General features: G+C 41.1%; 1 protein-coding gene across 5 annotated transcripts in view; it reads right to left on the minus strand.

Annotated features, from left to right (window-relative positions):
* Nucleotides 1-2,491: 2,491 nt before the first annotated feature.
* The window catches only part of kazna (kazrin, periplakin interacting protein a), a 224,519-nt gene continuing 207,705 nt past the window's right edge, over nucleotides 2,492-19,305 (minus strand). For 3 of the 5 annotated variants that reach the window (XM_042491186.1, XM_042491182.1, XM_042491185.1), the window contains 11 exons: nucleotides 19,191-19,274; nucleotides 17,939-18,128; nucleotides 15,800-15,936; nucleotides 15,290-15,413; nucleotides 7,590-7,798; nucleotides 7,313-7,431; nucleotides 6,010-6,241; nucleotides 5,781-5,882; nucleotides 4,933-5,099; nucleotides 3,834-3,975; nucleotides 2,492-3,433 (listed from right to left, as the gene is read on the minus strand). In XM_042491186.1, coding sequence (XP_042347120.1) covers nucleotides 3,275-3,433; nucleotides 3,834-3,975; nucleotides 4,933-5,099; nucleotides 5,781-5,882; nucleotides 6,010-6,241; nucleotides 7,313-7,431; nucleotides 7,590-7,798; nucleotides 15,290-15,413; nucleotides 15,800-15,936; nucleotides 17,939-18,128; nucleotides 19,191-19,274 — 1,665 coding nt within the window. In that variant the 3' untranslated portion in view covers nucleotides 2,492-3,274. The remainder of the gene's footprint in view (nucleotides 3,434-3,833; nucleotides 3,976-4,932; nucleotides 5,100-5,780; nucleotides 5,883-6,009; nucleotides 6,242-7,312; nucleotides 7,432-7,589; nucleotides 7,799-15,289; nucleotides 15,414-15,799; nucleotides 15,937-17,938; nucleotides 18,129-19,190; nucleotides 19,275-19,305) is intronic. The other 2 variants (XM_042491183.1, XM_042491184.1) reach the window with 2 other exon arrangements.

Raw genomic sequence — 19,305 nt, forward strand, 5'->3', positions numbered from 1 at the left:
GTAAGTAATAAAAACTTCCTCATGCAGTATAACTACTGACAAAATTACTCACTTTCATACCAGGCTCACACAACCAGATCTTAACTTCCTCTTTGTAAATTTACCACCTAATTGCTGTGACTCCTTTCGAGCCCTTTGGACAGAACCAATCCACGAGAACTGATCCACACACTCATCGTTCACATGGCCCTTAATCATGCATAACGACAACACAATGCGCAAGTCTCTGTGTTTGTGCTTCTATGTTGTAAAAGAGTCAACCAAGACAGTAAAAATGGGCTCCGCTCCCTTGTCCCACCTCTGTCTTAGCCAGCTAGAACTGGACTAATTTCACAATAATGACAAAACCAGCAGCCCTGGTCACTCACGGTATTGTTCCTCTTGAGTGAGGCAACGCCGTTGTGTGGGGCTCTGGGGAGGTTTTCTTCCTTCTAAGCTTTTGTCTGGTTCCTCTGTATTAGCCCCCCACCCCACCACCACACACACACAGATGGAAACACAGACCACAGCGAACAAGCCTTGATTACATCTGGAAATCCTATCACTGTCAGCCTGTAATCAAATTAAGTGCTATGTCGGCAGCTACAAAGGAAAAATGAAACAGTGAGATATACCGTAGATAAGCTTGATTTACAAGGCCTCATGGCCCTAAGTGGAGCAAATTAACTTAGCTATAAATATATGTGGCATTGTGTTATTCAATCAATATATGCAGTGTACCATTCCCTATAACTAAAACCATACATAACTCAAATAAAATAACCACTGCCAATGTTGGAATCTAACGGGCAAGCTCCTTCACATCCACTGACGTGTAATTATTGATCTCAGTTTTATGGCTGCTGCATGAGCATGTAATGACATTTCTCCACTGACAGCTTCTCTAATAAGTTGCCCAGTTTATTTTTCAGGAACTTCCCCTGACGCGCCCTCCCTCGTCATACCTCTGGTATCCCAGAGTACAAAGGGGCATCATATAATTATTTGCTATATTCTTCCCAACCCCGTCGAGCGTAGGTAAAGCGTAGCTGTATCACCTGGTGCTTTGTCATCCTTAGCTTGCCACAGTCAAGTCGAGTCATTGTGTGTAAGACAAGGAAGTTGCAACATATCGTATTGCGTAGAGGTCTAAACAAACACCTGAGTTAACATGCCCTACAGCAAGTAGAGAAGAGATTACTGGTGTGACTCACCAAAATACTTTTGAGAAATCAGTCAAGTATACAGAATCAGTTAACACAAAGGTAATTTAGAATGGACTTGTTATTTGCATTGCATTGAAGGCAGTGAACCACACACATTTCCTCATGCAAATGACTTCTTGAACATTTACTCTTTAATTCTAAGTTTCAACTGTCCCACCAGGAGTGTAAATACAAACTGGGACCACTGGGGTGAAGGGCCCTCTAAGGAGGGTGGGCCCTACACAATATGTTTGATGTAGTTTGAGTCATGGCTGGTGATTCAGAGAGCTACCACAAAAACCTCTTTGAGTTTAAAGAAGAAGTCATGTTTAAAATAATAATAATAATAATAAAAGAAATTGTGCTACTTGCAAGATATGCCTTTGAAAAGGCAAAGCCTCAGAAACTCAGTATCAATATATAACAAACTTCTAGGCTTATTCTGCAAAAACTACTTAAAAAAAGATTTAATACTTTTTTATTTTTCTTTGGTGTCTTTGTCATATATAGATGTGCAATGATGATTGCTGGGTAATATGTATATTGATGTTGTCCTATATCAAGTCTCTATATGATCATGTGATGTCAAGATCAACAAGCTGAGCACATCTGCAAGGTGAGCAGGCTGTCATGTCTTTCAAACATATTAGCTGTTAGTTCACCTGGTAGAGTGTGAACCCCAGATAGGCTGAGGCCTTCGCAGTGGCACAGCTTCAATCCCAACCTGCAGCCCTCTGCTGTGTTATTCTCCCTGTCTCTTTCCACTTTTCTGTCTCTCTCCCGGTGCACTATAATAAAGGCACAAGGCCTTTGTTATATAAATTAATACTGGTGTGGGCTTTGCACTGTTGTTTTTTTTCTGGCCACTAGGGGACAGAAACAGTCCAAAACAGGCAGGCAGACATAAAAACCTTAAATATTTAAAGTTATTTAAAGTTTCTGAGGCTAACGTGTTGCTGCACACAGCAGCCTGTTTAGATATCCAGCATAGGCAGTACAACACTTTTATTTGGTTTTGTGTTTCTGGCCGTCTAATAAATGAAAGTCAAATATTTACTCTCCTTCCAGTTCTGGTTTGGCCTCCATCAACTGTGAAAAATGCCGGTCTCTTAAGCTGCTTGATGTGTGACTTTCTTTACTAGCTAGTTGCAAACATTGTTTATTACTGGACAGGTAGCTGACAGCCATGTTCCCTTTCTCATTGCATGACGCAATCTTATTATTTGTCACTGTGATTTTTTTTTTAATCAAAATTTCTGCTGAGGATGGGTGCAACAGTGCTATCAAATTTGAGATGTCATCTTTATTTCATTAAAAGGAACTCTTTCATTTTCACATGGATGTATCCTCACAGCGTTCAGCCTTTAGGCTTTATGGACATACAGCTCTGCAGTCATCTTTTGTTGGCATTATTCAAATATTTTTCCCATGTTTACTGCACAGTATAAAACATCAGAAGAGGGTGCTACATTTTTAGACACAACTGTGTAAATGTGCAAGATGAAAAATGACTGTCAAACATAAAACTGTAGAATTTAAAATTCTGTTGATTTTTTTTTTCAGTCCGCTGTCCTCGGCTACAATGACAAGGCATCACAAACAGCGGTACTGAATGAAACAAGAAAAATTTACACTGATATTATGAAACTTTTTTTTTCATTTTGTCTTTAAGTGTCCTGTATAATACAAACAGTCTTTTTTCAAAATCTCATATCCCTTCAGAGAAACAGTCAACAGCAACCAGTCAACAAATTGCCAATCACATCCCGATTCACAAAGAACCATGTACACACACACACACAAAAAAAATAGAAAAATAATAATTTAGATTGAGTCCTTCTTCTCTGTTGGCGAAATGACTGCCCCCGACAACATCAAAATACCAACTGCCTATAAGTATGTTTTTTTCTTTTTCATAAACCAGGAAACTTGTAAAAAAGCACCCTGTTCCATTTAAAAAGTGCAATCTGTAAATTCTCATCTTTAGAAAAAATAACTGTCCCATGTTCAGGTTCACATGACAAATGTCCATAATGTAGATTTAGCTGTGATGAAGCTGATGGCTGGTGTTTCATCACACTATAATGACCTCACACATTGGTAACCTCGATGCTGGTGTAACCGTGGATCGGGCTTCCTTCGGCTCTGGGTGGAGTCTGATCTCGGACCTCACGAGGCAGCGAGCCACAGCTGCTATGGCAACTCAAGTCTCGCCCATTGCGGGCCTTTGGGCTGAACCCTGTTGGAGGCTGAGACAGAAACATACTTTTAACTGCAAGTACACTCAAGCCAGGCCTTGTTAACATGGTGCCACTGATGGCAGGATATGTTACTGGGGAAATATTCTCTGTGTGGTGTAATTAAAACACATTTTCTTGCCATCGGCACAGGCGTAGTTTGTGTCTTGTATTTTGTATTCAGTCTGTTGCCAAACAGATTGTCCTGTCTGCACTGATCTCATTAATGTTGTACACCTGCTGAGTCAAATCCGTATAATGTAACATTGTCTTATGATGTGTTAGCACTAAGCTCCATCTCTTTTGCACTATGAGTAAGTAGCTGAGCCCGATTTTGATTCTTATATCAAAGCATTGGCTGATATTGAGGGAAACAACTCATGAAGTTTTAGGATGAGTCTTTTTTTCCTACCTTGACAGCCCTCCTCCTCAGCGAGCCTTCGTCATCAGTGTGTCGGCTGGTGGAGCTAGGCGGCCTGCCCAGGGAGTTTTGGCGAAGAAGGGTTGGTGGTGTTCCCAGGCCGAGATGCTCGTAGTCCTGTTTGGCATCGGTCCTGCAGGGAACATGGGAAGGAGCAGAGTGACAGGGATAGCCGCAAATGGCATTTAAAAGACACTAGAATACACCTTTTTACCACAGTTACAAAGAAACATGTATTATCAAAGATTGCCCTTTAGGATTAAAGGGGCAGCTTACCCCAAAATCAAAAATACAAATTTTGTTTTTACCTGTAGTGCTATTTAGCAGTTTAGATTGGTGTGGTTTGAGCTGCAGAGTGATAGAGATATCAGCCCTAGAGATGCCTGCCTTCCTCCAATATAATGGAACTAGATGGCACTTGGCTTGTGGTGCTCAAAGCTCCAAAAGAATTCATTTTAAAAACTCAACAGTAATGTCTCTTTCCAGAAACCATGACCTGGTAACTCATGGTAATCCACAGAATTTGTGTAAGCAGCTTCATGGAGGAACTGTTATTTCCAACGAACCACATCCTCCACCCATATCACTGTCTAGAATGAAGAGTACATCTACTCATGAACAGGAGGCTAATGCTCATGATAGCTCAAAATGTAAACATTAGTGGCAGTTATGCGGTTGAGGGGGTGTAGTTCGGTATAGAGGTATAAGAAAATAGTTCCTGGATGAAATTGTTTGCAACAAGGTCTGTGGATTATCTTGAGTAATTAGGTCATGATTTCTGAAAAAGAAACAGAGTTTATTTATTTATTTATTTATTTGTGCTTTGAGCACCACAAGCGGTGCCATCATTTTTATTTGGAGAGAAGACATTTCTACGGCCAATATCTCCAAAACTCTGCAACTCACACCAAAACCATCCAAATGGATAAATAGCACTACAGGCAAGAGGAAGAAATTATGTACAAAATTTTTAAGGTGAACTGTCCCTTTAAGTCATCTCTTATATGATCTACTAAAACATAAACAGAGGCTGTGAGTATAACTATAGCGGGATCTGTCTTGGTGTCTCTATGGAAATGTCTCCTCTCACCTGGCCTGGCCAATCAGGATTTTCATCTCTTCAACAAGGTGACGGCGAACCATGTGCTTGTTGCTAGGGATGCCAAGCGCTGTTGCCATGGCATCACTGTTAAAAGTGGGGTCAAGCACCATGACAGCGCCATGAACTCCACTGCTTTGAAGATTTTCAGCAAACTCCTGGACAGGTGGAAAGAAAGAGGGCCAAAAATTGATTCATTTTCATTCAGAAGCTTGAATCTAAAATTCTCTCATGTAGTGTATGATGATGTAATGCTGTGCCCATCACTGGCTAAGGGCATTGATATCAACCTCACATATCTCACAGAAACAATGTCAACTTGGCTCCTGGACAAAGAACATAATGATTCACTCATGTCAGTATAAAATCACACTCCCTGAGGATATTAACAGGATGTCAGTCCAGACGGCCTTATCTCTACACACCCTGAATGTGGTCATGCCTCATAATGGAAACGTGTCCTCTGCCACACAGGAGACAATATTGACTGGGGATAATAATATTGCAGCATCACCATAGAGGCGGTAATCTAAAAGACCTTATAATCAACCAGTAGCAGCTTAGAAATACAAGTACAATGGCCTGCTATCATCTGCGGAGATAGGGAGCACTGGGTAAACACAAGAGCCCTGATTACTCACAATACCACGTGATAGTGCTCTTGTAATGGTCAATACATTAGTATCTCTTGATTATTAATATTTAATCCAAACATTTGCTTTGTTGCACTGACTCTGGCTCTATTTTTAGTTTCAAGATGTGAGTTTAAAAAGGATAATATTCTGTTTACATAGACCTGATTGTTTTAACTGTCTTAAATGTACACTCTCTGTCCTTACCTTCAGGTCAATATCTTTGATCCATTTGATAACCCGATGAGAGGTCCATACTAACGGATCCACATTCTGGTGCTCACACAGCACCCGGCGAGCCTGCAGTGCCTGGAAACCATTTTAACAAACCCCTTTTACTCAGCTGATAGGTTCTGTTTTCACCTGCCGCTACAGCATCCCCAGGTATATTCACTGTCATCCTCTGCCTGTGAAGATGGTGCAGAATGTGACTTACCTCCTTGTCGAAATTGAGTAAGTGCAGCAGTTCGATACCCAACAGCAAGCTGACCTGGTGGAACTTCTTGGTGATGTTGAGGTGACGCTCAAGGTCACGACGTGTCAGGGAGTTTAGCAGGCGGCCGTCTATCAAGTGGTTGTGGAAGGCCTGTGAGTACTGAGGCAAGCCCACATCACTTAACCAGGCCTTGGCCACCCAATGGTGGTCCATATCTGCAGCCTTGGAGAGCCTGCAGACAAACAGCGCTAAAGTTTGTTAAAGGAATACTTCAACTCCAAGATAATTGCTTGTATATCAATTACTCAACCCATGTTACTTTGACTTTGTAAAGAAAACAAAACAAAACAAAACAAAACGAAGAATCCAAAAATCCTTGATGACTTGAAGTCATAGGGGTTCATGTCAACAGCAGCAAAACTATATCAAAACATCTGTTCACAAACTCCCATTAATCCAGCAGTACGCTCAGTATTTGTAAAACATGCATTTTTCGCTAAAAACTATTTAAAACACTTCTGTACAAACAGTCTCATATTAGGACAAGTATGGCATGTTTAAAAGAGTAAGGTTAAAAAACATGCATTTGGTTCTGATTAAAGTACCTCGACATTTGCAGATTTCTATTAAATTTGGCTCAGACATTAACGTTATTTTCAGGATAAATTATAATAGGCTTGGTTTTGTGTTTTCAATTTCTATGAGTTTTCGTAAGACTAAAAAAAGTATTTGAACATTTCATCCTTAGTTTATGGAAATTACGATCACAATTAAGTCATTCCCAAGTAACAGGGACACTGACTTTAAAAAAAGGCACATTGTTGTTTAATTTTTTTCATGTAATTTTAATTCTTTGAGGTTTCAGAACTAACAGCTCAAACTAAAGAGGCCGGATGTGCTACACACAAGGGGTAAGTGACAAAATATGCCTTTTCTGTGCGATTTGGGCACAAGGACCCTTTAAGTTTATACTGCAGTTCTTAAAGGCAGGGACTGGACAGATCACCATCTTATTGCTGGGCTAGCAAACACATTTATATATGGAAGAGTTTATAGTCTGGAGCTGAATATCATTAATCTGAATCTAAAAGAAGGAAACTTTTGTAAAAACAGAAACTGCTGCATTATTATTTTATGTCTAAACATTTATCCCTCTTTTTAAATCAATATTGTGACTTCTGAGAGTTTTAAAATGATCCAACACATTTTGTATGTTGTTACTCTGAATCACCAACAGATGGCCCTCTGACACTATCACAATATGCACAAGTTTATGCATCAGTTCTGTGTTTCCCTTCCTCACCCTCTACCATTCTCAGCATCTCTGTAATCCTCAATGGCCAGGCGCAGTTTCCGGCGATGCATTAAACTGCTGACACCTAAACCCAGCTCCAGGTCTTCATCTGTTAGTCCAAGTAAAACCTGCAAAAATGTGATACAGTCACTATAATTAAAGCCACAAAGTATCTGATAATCAAATGCCAGGTGGACTGAACCATAACCGATTTGGTAATCTACACATTTGTGCAAAGTGATGTATGTAAAATGCAAAATGCATGATGTGGAAAATGTAATCCTACCTTTCCGCTTTTGACATTTTCTGAGCAGGTGCGGATGTACATGGGCATCGCCATGACCACCTCTAGCCAGGCCTGCACAGTGCCTGCCCTCCACTGGGACATGGGTGTCGTCCTAGCCAGCTCCACCTGCTGAAGGCGGTCCAGCTGGTCCTCTGACCCGTCGGACAGGCTGAGGCTGTGGCGGGTGGGGCTGGAGAGGCTGTCCGAGTCTGGGTGGGTGGGTGAGGGAAGGGGGGGAGACGTGGGTGATGCAGTTGAGGGTGTGAGTGAAGGCAGAGGTGGTAGTGAGTATAGTGAGTAATGAGAAAAACAAAAAGTCAATCCCACCACACTGCAACAAATTAAAATCAGTTTAACATGAAATCAGTCAGTGGGGGAAGGGAACAAGCTGGTGAGTAATTTCCTCAAAACAAACATGCTTTAAACGACATCCTAAGCTTTTGGCTGCGTGACAACAAGCCAAGCGTTTGCCAGTGATGCTGTAAACAAAGTTGCAGCTTTTATCAACAAGCTCGTCACTTAAGAAGTCCATTAAACAGACAGCTGTTGGAGCTGTTGAATTAACATGAATCATCTGTCTAAATTAGCCCGCAGCAACCGCTCCATGTAAACAACAAGCCTGCAATTTGGAAAATTATTGTAAATTTCGATGCATTATGAAATCGGCCCTATGGAATAATTTACGATGGGGATAAAATGGGCCCTCGAATTGTGATTAGCCCTTTGAATGCTCTATGTTTTGTAATGCTTACCTGTTGTGTAACTAAAATGGGCCAAATATTTGCATTTTTCTCAATATTTAAATACACTGGCCAACAGGCACAGTTTAACAACAGTTTAATTCATTTCACTAAGAACATTTTCCCCATATTTACCAGCAGGTGGCGACCTAGTACTAGTTTTTGGTTCAGCAGTTGGTAGAGCATCCTGGTTGCTTTCAATATTGGACAAACTATCATTGTTCCTAATGCTCACAACATATACATATGTGGAGTGCACTCATTCGCTTAAGGGACAATTCGCCCACAAAATGACCATTTGTAAATCAATTAATCATGCCATGTTACTCTAAATTGGTAAAGAAAAATGTATTTTTCTCACATGCTTTCATGGTTTACATATTGATTTATTTGTTGATTAGTGTTCACCTTAAACAACAGCAAAACTATATCAAAACATCCATTTACAAATGCTCATGCAACTTGTGCAGTATAACCCAAGTCTCATTTATCCAGTCGTATGCTCAGTATTTCCCAAAAAGAAGGCACTTTCTGGCAGAAAATGAACTAAAAGTGAAACTTGTTTTATAGCACTTAGGTATTTTTTGAAGCACCTGTAGGCCACTTTATATTTTTATATTCCTGTCAATTTTCACTTTTACTCCACTACACTTCCTAAATAAAATGTATACTTTTACTCTGTACTACATTTCTATGTTTTCCAGTAAAAGTATTTTACTCCAATTTTACACCAGTATCTTTGTATTTCCATGTTACAAGCATTTTTGTTTCATTGTAACTACAAAATAAAATCAGAGGGTTTGACTCAGTGGTCCGAGCTTGCAACACAAAAAAAAAAAAAACACACACAAAAGTGCAAACAAGTGCTCCTAAAGCTGCAGTTTCAATTTCCAGTCAAGCCCAGGCTGCATGTCAGTTTGGAAACTGCATACAAGTAACTACCTGCAATAGTATGAAGTCTTCAATACTATCTTCAAAGCCAGACTCCAATACCAAGCTTTTTGTTTAGGTGAAAATGCATGTTTCGGAAGAAATGAGCATACTGGATAAACATAAATGAGATTTTCCCAAACAATCAATAAATCAATCAACTGCGGTCATGTTTTTTTGTGGAAGCATGCAGGAACAACAAAGTTTTCTTCAAAAATTCAAGGTAACACAGCAACACTAACTAATTTACAACTGATCATTTTGTGGCTAAAGCTTCTCTTTAAGGTGTGTGTGTGTGTAAAGAGAATACCCAACGTCGCCCGTGCAGCAACACTTAATTTCACCTCTTTGATAACTAAAGTGACACACCTCAAAGTCATCTGCCTCGTCGAACACTTTATAAAAACCACAACATCAGCACAAACCAGCCCTCACAATATACCCGTGGCTCATCCAGTGACTGTACATCGGCGTTAGCCACCAAGGCTAAAACTGTAAGGACTCTTGGGAAGCAAATGAGCCTTTAACAGAAGCATCCACCTGAGAGTTAAGTCATAAAAGACGGTCAATAATTTTTACTCGTCAAAACATTCACTTTGTTTCAACTGCTATTTTCAGCGGAAAAATAAAAAACTGAATAACACTCTGTGTGAATCATTCAGTCTGAAAAGTTGCCTGGGGCCTTCAGTCTTAAAATAGAATAAAAAAATAACTCAACAGGTTCTTTGTTTCCTCTGTGCTTCTGTCACTTTATATCTCCTCATTTTCTGCAAATACAAACCCTGCATTACTTTATGGCAGGCTTTACTGCACCACTGCGTGTTTATTTAAAGAGATTCACCACTGAATGATTGCAGGGTCCAAATAAACAGATTTTTATTAAACTCGATTTCGGTCATTCATCTCGAGCTGGATGCTTTTATGTGCTCTCCTGAGAGCCATACATAAACTGAAGGTGCACTTGGAAGTGCCCCTGGGAGAGCAATTCATATTAAGCTGAATAAATCTGCTCCTCAGACAGCAATGCACTCCTGTCCAGATACAAGGTCTGTTTTTCACTTCGGAAAGAGTCCTTACAAAGACAAGTCACGTTAGTGCTAAATTGACTGCGTGACATCCAGTTGAAGGCAAGACTGTTGGAGACTGGACTCTCTGTGACCTGAGAGTTGGGTCCTCCTGTGGGGCTGACCCTCTCATGTCATTTTTAAAAACTTTACTGAAAGTGTGGTGGGTCAGCAGAACATCCTACAGCGATGTGCTCGTACTGCTGTGAAGTCTTTTTGATCCTTTATCTAGGGCCGTGAATGTTAGGTGTGCTTTGTAAACACCGATGGATCGTTAGTCCTTTAGCGTGAAGAGAACAGCAGTGTGTACACTTCACAGAAGACACAGGGGACTGTTTTGTTTAGGCAATCAGTCCTTAATCATGCCCTTCAATAGCTGGTGTAATAGATGTTTGTGTTTCTGACACTCGGGATGACAAATGGAGGAGCAGATAGTGTTGTGCACCATGAGTACATGATACATTTGTTAGAAATTTGTTTTCCATAACAACATGTTTTACACTTGAATTGATAAGTCTAGATGGACATAAGTTCACAATTTAAGATAAATAAATACAACCATGGCCACTGATGTACTTGATGCATTCTACAAGTGGTTATTTAGTGAGTCAAATGCCTTAAAGGAAAAGATCAATATGTCCGAATTATGTCCTTGATAATCGCCAGTCTGTTTCCAGTCTGAGGCAAGCTACTTGACTGCTGACTAGAGCTTGAATTTTTGTTAAAGAAGCAATATACGACATTCAAAGTCTGAGCTAGGATTGCCGGTGAGCAAAAATGGAGATGGCTGAGCCAAAATGGCTGCGGCCAGCATTAATAGTGCTAACAGCTGTAACACAGCTAACATGGCAACAGTGCTGGGAGAGCAAAAGGTGTTAACCAGAGGATGGGCACTATGCCTCCACAAGGTTATCAGCAATAGCTGCCATATTAAAGGGGCCACGTCCCTTCCCCTCAGGGCAGGTAATGGTAAGAGACAAACAAATAGTTTGATCCTGTTTAATATGTGCCATGAATTACACATACAGTAAGATGTTTGTCAGTCTTAAAGATAATTTTGCAAGTCAAGATAATTATGAAACTAGAAAGACTACATAAGTTCGGTCAGTGCCATATTGAAGCTTTCTCGCTTGCTGAAGCTATGGTACTTGTACGTTTCGCACCGGCAGATTGAACTTTCACCCGAAATTCTTTTGCATCCCAGCTAATAAAAAAGATCCGGAATCGCTGCATAAAACACATCAGGTAAGACTGTGTTACATTTGTGCGTTGAACTGTGCTAGGTTATCAAGCGAGCTAGCTAGCCAGCTGGTATCCTTTAAGACAAGAGCTGTCATTCATTGGGGCTTTTACACAAAAGTAAATGAGAGATAGATGACAAATGAAAAAGCTACAGCCAATCTCTCTCCAGTCTATGCTAAGCTAAGTTAAATAGCTGCTAGCCGGAAGAAATAACTCACACAAGCAACAAGTTTTGTTATTCTTTCGCTTCCCATAAAAAGACCAGTAGTTGCTGGGGGAAATACATCAGGTAAGTCTATCATGAGCTAAGCAAACAGTTGCTGGCTGTAGCTTCATATTTAGCTTGCAGGCATGAAAGTAACATTAACTCTAGGTGTACTTCCCAAAATATAAAACTTCTCCTGCTAAATCCAAGTGGTCGTTGTTGTCAGGATATCTGGTAAACGTGAGCATTTGTGAAGTCCGACTTCTGCGTTGAACTTATATAAGTATGTCACAGAAAGTTTGGGACTTCAGTAGGAGGCTGTTGGAATAATATCAATCAACAAGAAAAAAAAACCCATTTGTGTTTGCCCCCGAAAGCACATCATTTGCACACTCAATTGTTTTCGGATGATTTGCATCAGAATTAGATTGAACTTGAAGAAGTGCTAAGATCCAAGGTCAATTTGTGATACTGTTTGAGAGTTAGAAGGCATCTGCAAGCACAGTCTGCAACCCAGCACAGCTCATTTTTTAAAGCAATTGGAACTTTTGTTCTGTGCTCTTACTGAGTCTGATTGATTACTTCTTGGGTCACTTCACTGAGTTGAGAGTCTGGTGGAGGTCAGGCAAGAGGGGATCAGTGTTAGAGGTCAGGGGTCAAATCACAGCAGAACATTATTGACACATATGAGCTCTGCTCCGACAATCTGACATGGCTTCCTTTTCTCTCCTGTTTTCTGATTATTGATTTTTATTGATATCTGAGAGGAAGAAATGTCAGTGCGAATGAGGAGTTAAAATTGGGAAAGAGAGGAAAGGAGGCCATTCGAAAGCTTTTGGGATGCAGTCCTCTCACAGATGGACTTGCAGGGCTGTGGGAGGCTAACGCATATGTTAAAAATGGCAGCCCCCCCAGCATAAAGGGACGAATCAGGATTAGAGCCATACCACAACAAATGAACACGTAAAACACACAAACATCAACACAGGGAAAGAGAGGACAGCCACATGGAAATTCAGCGTTATTTATTTTATTTTAAAATAGTCTTATTCTTCTCATTTAGTTCTTTTGAGCGTAATTTTTGTTGCCATGCCTTTAAAAGTTCGCTACTATCCACTTCTACACATCTCAGGACCTCACAGTAAAAGTCCTCCACTGAGGCCTACATCTTTGACTTTAAATAAAAACTCTTTAATAATAATATTAATTTCATTTTCTGTAATGTTATCTCATTTACAAAAAGTAAAATATTTGTGGAAAATAAAAAATAAAACAAAGAGACCGTGGCTCAAAACATAAAGATAATACAATGCTTCTCATCTGATATGTTTTTTTTTCCCTCCCATCAGCAGAGGATGGTTAAATGAAAAAATAAAAATAGCCTAGATTTTCATACATTTCATTAAATAGTTAATGAAATAAACTGATTGAGCTGTTCGTCTTATACATACAATTTAATACATGATGACTTATCTATGAATTAGCTCAGTGATTCACCTCTAAATCCAATATCTGCAAGCCGAAACGCAGGCTGAGCTGAGGGTTAAACGGTAATCCCCCCGTTGCTTACACGGACGCTCTTTTTGACAAGCACTGTGGTTAAATACAGCTCCAATGTAATCTGTGACTCTATAGTGTTTCAGATGAGACTGACAAATACCCAGTGTTAGTTTAATAACAGGGAGAGAAAAGATTTCCTGGGGGTGGCAGTGCAGACTCTGGCTCAGTCCAGTGAAAGGATGAAAATAATCCAATGTCTATAGACATTCTTTTGCTTGAAGAAACGCTATTAACCTTTGGCACAAAGTTAATTGCTTTTTTTCAACAGTGGCCTGAACTCTGCATCTGAATTTGGGGGTCATGGGAGAAGGTATGCATTTGCTTCAGTTTGATTAGCCTAATTTTTAACCTCTTGGGTTGGCACTCGTTATTGTTATAACAGTTCATTTAATGTCAGTTCCACGCTCCAAGCCTCTAAACTGAAGTTCTGATTTTCTGGTAAAATGACCTAAATCCTGATGCTTGGAAAAGTCTTGACCATCAGTCTAATATCTGCAGTGTTAGTAAAATTGATCTTTATGCTCTCACTTATGCTATGATTTCTCTAAGCCTTCTTTTTCCCAGAATAATTCTACTCCCAACAACCTTTTAAAGTATTATTAAAACGATAGCTACAAGCTACTGTACGATCCTACAGAAAGAAAAAGGTACAAAGCCTCATGAATAAGTGGAGTAAAGATTTAATCATTCAAAGTGTAGCGCTGGGTTTTCTTTGTTACTGTTGACTTTGCTGACCTTTAATATTTCAAATGTAATTTTGCATAAAGAGCCTTGCAGGTGCAGATTAAAGCGTTCTATGTTTAGTTTGGGATGTTAAGCTCTTAAACATTTTTTTTTCTTCTGAATAACAAATCTAATAAGTTAATTTGAAAATGGAGGAAATCATGAATAAACATCATGAAATCAGCAACTGACCTCTCTTTTTCTTTTTTTCTTTTTTTTTTAAAGAAACACCTCCTCGACAACATACCCAGAGAAAGACTGTTTAGTAGGGTTTTGTTCAACATGCATTTGGGGACTGGGGCTATGTGCATGCATGTCACACATGTACCTTCAGCATGTACCTTCTATCTGAGCAGATAGAAAACACATTTCTTACATTTCCTGTTTGGCTTCATGTTGCCGTGGAACAAACTGTTCTGCATAGAAAGTTTATTCCTCGCTTAGCAGTGTCTTTGAAGTCTCATTTGAGCGAACATCAAGGAGTGCACAGTTTTCTTGGCGGTTGAGGGATGTGTTGTACAACCGAATTAGAGGCGGATTTGAGGAGTCTGCATGTTGCCGACAGGAAACTGTTCTCGTCATGGCAGTGTGGAAGGAGGGGGATATGGACCAGGCAGGACAATTAGGGAGGAGTTCAAGTTAAAAGGTAGTGAGAGGAGGGGAGTACATGTCAAAAAAATAACAAAAGGCATTCAGGACAAGGAGACATTTACAAGCACAAAGTGCACATCAACTGTTATTTACAAGTACAGCAGTCCTTCAAGTTTCCAGTTGAGTGAAAACAAAAAGTCAAAATGTAAAGAACAATTAAAAGATCCAATAACACAGCCGTTTTGAAGGGCAGATACAATAGAACATATCCACATGGTCGCTGTGTCACACCGTCCACTCTATATACAGGACTGTACATACATACAGGTGCAATTTGCTCGTTAAGGTTTACACTTCAGCGAAACAAGACGCGCCTCCGGCTCCTGACATGGCCTCTGACCGTGGATGACATGCAGGCACTCTCACACACATGAGTATGCATGTGTGTGAGAGTGCCGAGGCACACGCATTACTGTATCTGTACACGCTGACATCAAACACACACCCATCCTCTCACACACACACACGCACACAACACAACGCTGTCCTCTGTTAACGGCCACAAAGGCTCTCCAGGTGGTTCGCTCGCACACGTGCTTTACCAGTCTGCATCTTCCTCTATGTAATAATCAGGCGTTGAAGTACCATCAAACAAACCAGGGTCAAGGGACTTGCGCTGCTTTCCCCGGGCAAAGACACGAGACAGAGAGCCAAGCCCCATCTTCTCTTTCTTCTTCTTACGCTTCGCCTCCTCCAGATCTTCTAGGGACTGAGAGAAGAGAAAGAATGAGGGAGCAGGGGGAAGGAGAGGATGAAGAGATGAGCAGAAGGACAGAGAGATATAGAAGCAGAGAGAAGTCAGTGAAGTGGTGCAGAGTGCGCGATAAAGACCAGGAGAGATAAAGATCACAACACAAAAGGGAAGTGTCACTTGACATGCTGCCAGGCATGCACGTATTCAACGACCACAAACTGGTTTTCACATAAATTCAAGTCACAGCTGCAGAGTGAGTACACGACAGACTGCGTGGGACAAACATGATTTCAGCCAGAAAGATGGCGGGAGGAAACGACAGCGGCCAGGGAGCAGGACAGTCGGCAGTTACTACAGTGGAGCTGATTACGTGGGAGGGTGCGGTGGTGGGCAGCTCTTACATTGCAGAGGGAGTGAGTCCGATGGCGTGGTGAGTTGATGTCGCTGGGTGTGGATGACCGGTCTCCCTCCACCGCCGAGGCGTCGGAGATGATGGAGGGCTGACGCGAGTGGCACGGGCTCACCCGCACGGCAGCCACTAAACGGGATGAGAGGGAAGACAGAGAAGACTTGTTTTCTTTTTGGGGTGTGAAAATCTGGTTCCTAGGCCACAACATCCTTAAATGAAAATATAGTTAAAAAGACCCTGACTAAAAGCCTGAAATTATTTGCAATCATCTGCAGTTGCCAAGCAACAGTGAAAACAGCTTCACAGAGTGTGAGCGAGTGTGTATGTGTACCAGTGAGACTGATACATACAGTACAGCCAATTGCATAGCAATTTGGGGGTTCGTGACTGTTCACACGTTGTCACACTTTGTCTACTTCTCCCTCCAGATGTCCATAATTAGTCAGTAACCTGTCTGAACCCGAGGCTGCCCTTTAAAACAGCTTGAGGAGGACTGAGATAGACTCCTTCTCTTGTGGAAGCAAGGTTAATTTGTGTAGAACTTTCTTTTTAGGCTGAGAGGTGCCAGTTTTTCCCCTAAGTTTGTATATGTTGTTTTGTGTCATCTCAGGCTCACGGCTTCTGTGTGGTTGGCTCATACACTTTGATGACACTTCAAACCCGGATTCTGAGAGGAGGAGATTATTTAAAAGAATTCTTCAACCCCAGATGACCATTTGTGCATCAATAACTGACCCCCGTCTTACACTGAATTCATGAAAAAGGATAAATGAACTTAAGTCATTTGCATGGAACAACAGCAAAACTACATCAGTACATCCATTTACAAACTCTCACAGAGCTTGTGCAGTACAATCCAAGTCCCATTTTTCCAGTGATATGTTCAGTACTTCCCAAACAGACAGTCCTGTCTTACAGGGAACTGAACTAAAAGTGAAACTTGTCTCTGCTCTCTTCAAAGCCAGACTCCACTGACAAAGACAGTAATTTTACATTGCTGAACACTGGAGCTGCAGGTCTGCTACTGCCTCGATTTGTTAACTTGTTTGTGTATTTATGTGGCTTTTAAGTTTTAAAGGGTTAGTTCGAACTCACCAAAGTTTCATAATAGCAGAAATGATCTTTGAGGCAGCTGTTGACCTGCAGCTCTCGTAGCGGAGTAAAATTGCAGTTTTTGTCAATGCAGTCTGTCTTTGAAGAGAGCATTGATAAGTTTCACTCTCAGTTCAGTTCCCTGTCAGAAAGGGCACTTAGTTTGAGAAGTACTGAGCACACAACTGAATAAATTACACTTGGATTATATTGCACAAGTTGTATGAATTTGTAAACAAATGATTTGATATAGTTTTGCCATTGTTAAATGCAGTTGCCAAGTGTTTCTTTAACAATAATGTTACCTCAGGATTATAGCTATTTCATAAAAACAAATATTTTGTCCAAAACTGGCTTGCTCCACTGAAGAAAGGACACAGTTCTATTTTTCAGCCAAGAGGAGCAACAAAAGTCAAAGTGAATGAGCTTTGCAAGTTATAGCTGCCTGTTCACTCTGTTTTGTGATTTCAAATGGGAGTCAATGACTATTTCGGCTTACAGTTTGCACTTCAGCTGCAAATGTCAGCCTGTAGCATAAACCACAGATCACTTATAAGTAGTGACAGAGAATGTTGTTTCCACATCATTTGTTGGTATGTCTGCACACAATTCAGTTAAATGGTGAAGCTACAAATGTTGAGAGAAGCCTGAAAGTAGAAAGTAGAAATAAGGGCCAAAAAGAAAGAGCTGAAATCCCCCCCGGCAAAATATATACAACAAAATACAAACAAAAACAGTTTCCCTTAGAACTTGGGTGTGAAATTACACTTGAACAGACAGCAGCAGCACTTAACAACCAACTGATCGTCAGCTGCAACCATTCTCAAATGTAGAGAAAATATTTGTGTGCGGCAAAGACGAATGGAAGCTGTAAAGCCAAAAATATGTTCACTGTAACTGCTACATAAAGCGCATGAAATGTAACGACCGGAGCATCATCAGTGGCCAAGAATGTGGTCGTACTGAGCAGATGGCGGGAGTGAATGTGTGTGAAGCAGGTTCACATGCAGGTACGGCACGTGTGCTCACGTCAGCCTACCTTGTCTGTCAGTGGGATGCCCTGTGTGGACGTAGAGAGTCTGCTGACTCTGTCTGATCGCTGCTGTCAGTGGAAGGTCAGCCTGCATTACCCACTCCTGGTTGTTGCCGTTGACAACCGTCTCCGTGGGCATGGCCAGAGAGTGGCGCTTGGGCACGTCCTTGGTCAGGGTGGCTAGTGACTGTTTGGCCTTAAGAGGGTAAACAGACGGATGCAATCAGTCAAAGCAGAATCACATCAGGCAGCAATCCTGGAGGGAAGTTATTTCTGAGTCATTTTTCAGTTGGTGTTTTATTGTTATCATTTTTATGTATGTGTCATATGTGTGCCCACATGTGCGGTTTGAATTCTGCATCCAGGATCCAAAAACCTCTGAGTGCATGCGGACAAATGAGCTCTCCCCTGGGCTCCTCATGTGGTTGTTGTCTCATGAAAAATGCAGCTGTATTCATGTTCGTCTTTTGTTGTGTAAAATCTCTCGTTGCCACTCCAGAGAGTGTGGAGAAGAAAAAAAAAACAAAACAGAATATCTGGAGGAGGTGTTTGCTGTTTGCTTCCCTTTCGGGGGGAGGAAGTTAGAGGTTGGCGGAGTGTAAAAATGGAGAAAATGGAAATAACGAAGCTTTTCTAGAGGTTTAATGAATACGTTTGCACTGTAGGGCCTTGTCACAAAGCACTTCCAAGCAATTCTCCATCTTCTAACAGCAACCACAATAAACTGCTGGAGCCTTGGGAGGTGTGTTTGTGCAAGTGTATTTTGAGTCTGTCAAAATTTGTGTATGTTTTCTGATTAGCCTTGACATGTCAGTGTTTTACAAACACTCGAAATCTTGTTATTGTGCGTGTCTTATCATCATGCCAAGCGACAGCAGGCTGCAAATCAACGCCGGCACAATCAGCTCTGCAATCATGTCGACCTACCAGCGGTCAAACGATTATCAATCACAGTCTTTGACATGCAAAACAGAATACAATCACAAACCTTTGGAGTAATCATTAGTTGAATAAGAATATTTACCCCAAAGCATTTCTTTTGCTCCATTAAAAACATTCAAATCAATCACTGCAGGAATCCGTGGGATCACTGGTGTTAGGATCACTGGGATCAGTCAGGGGCGGCTGAGGGTTAGTCAAAAACGTGCGGGGGGGGGGGGGGGGGGCTTTCCAAAATGACAATTCACAAGTAGGAGAGATTTCCAGGGAGTGGGAGGATCAAGAAAGGTCAAATTTCAAAGCTGAGGGCCCATCTTACCGCCATGACCCTAGGAGAGTAGTCCCTGTCCGCAACGCGTTCAAACACCCGGAACTCCATTCTCTGATTGACACAGTTACTCATCTGGGGGGTTGAAGACATGACGGATGGCTGT

This window comes from Plectropomus leopardus, chromosome 8 (assembly GCF_008729295.1).
Source record: "Plectropomus leopardus isolate mb chromosome 8, YSFRI_Pleo_2.0, whole genome shotgun sequence".
In the NCBI taxonomy this organism is placed as follows: Eukaryota; Metazoa; Chordata; class Actinopteri; order Perciformes; family Serranidae; genus Plectropomus; species Plectropomus leopardus.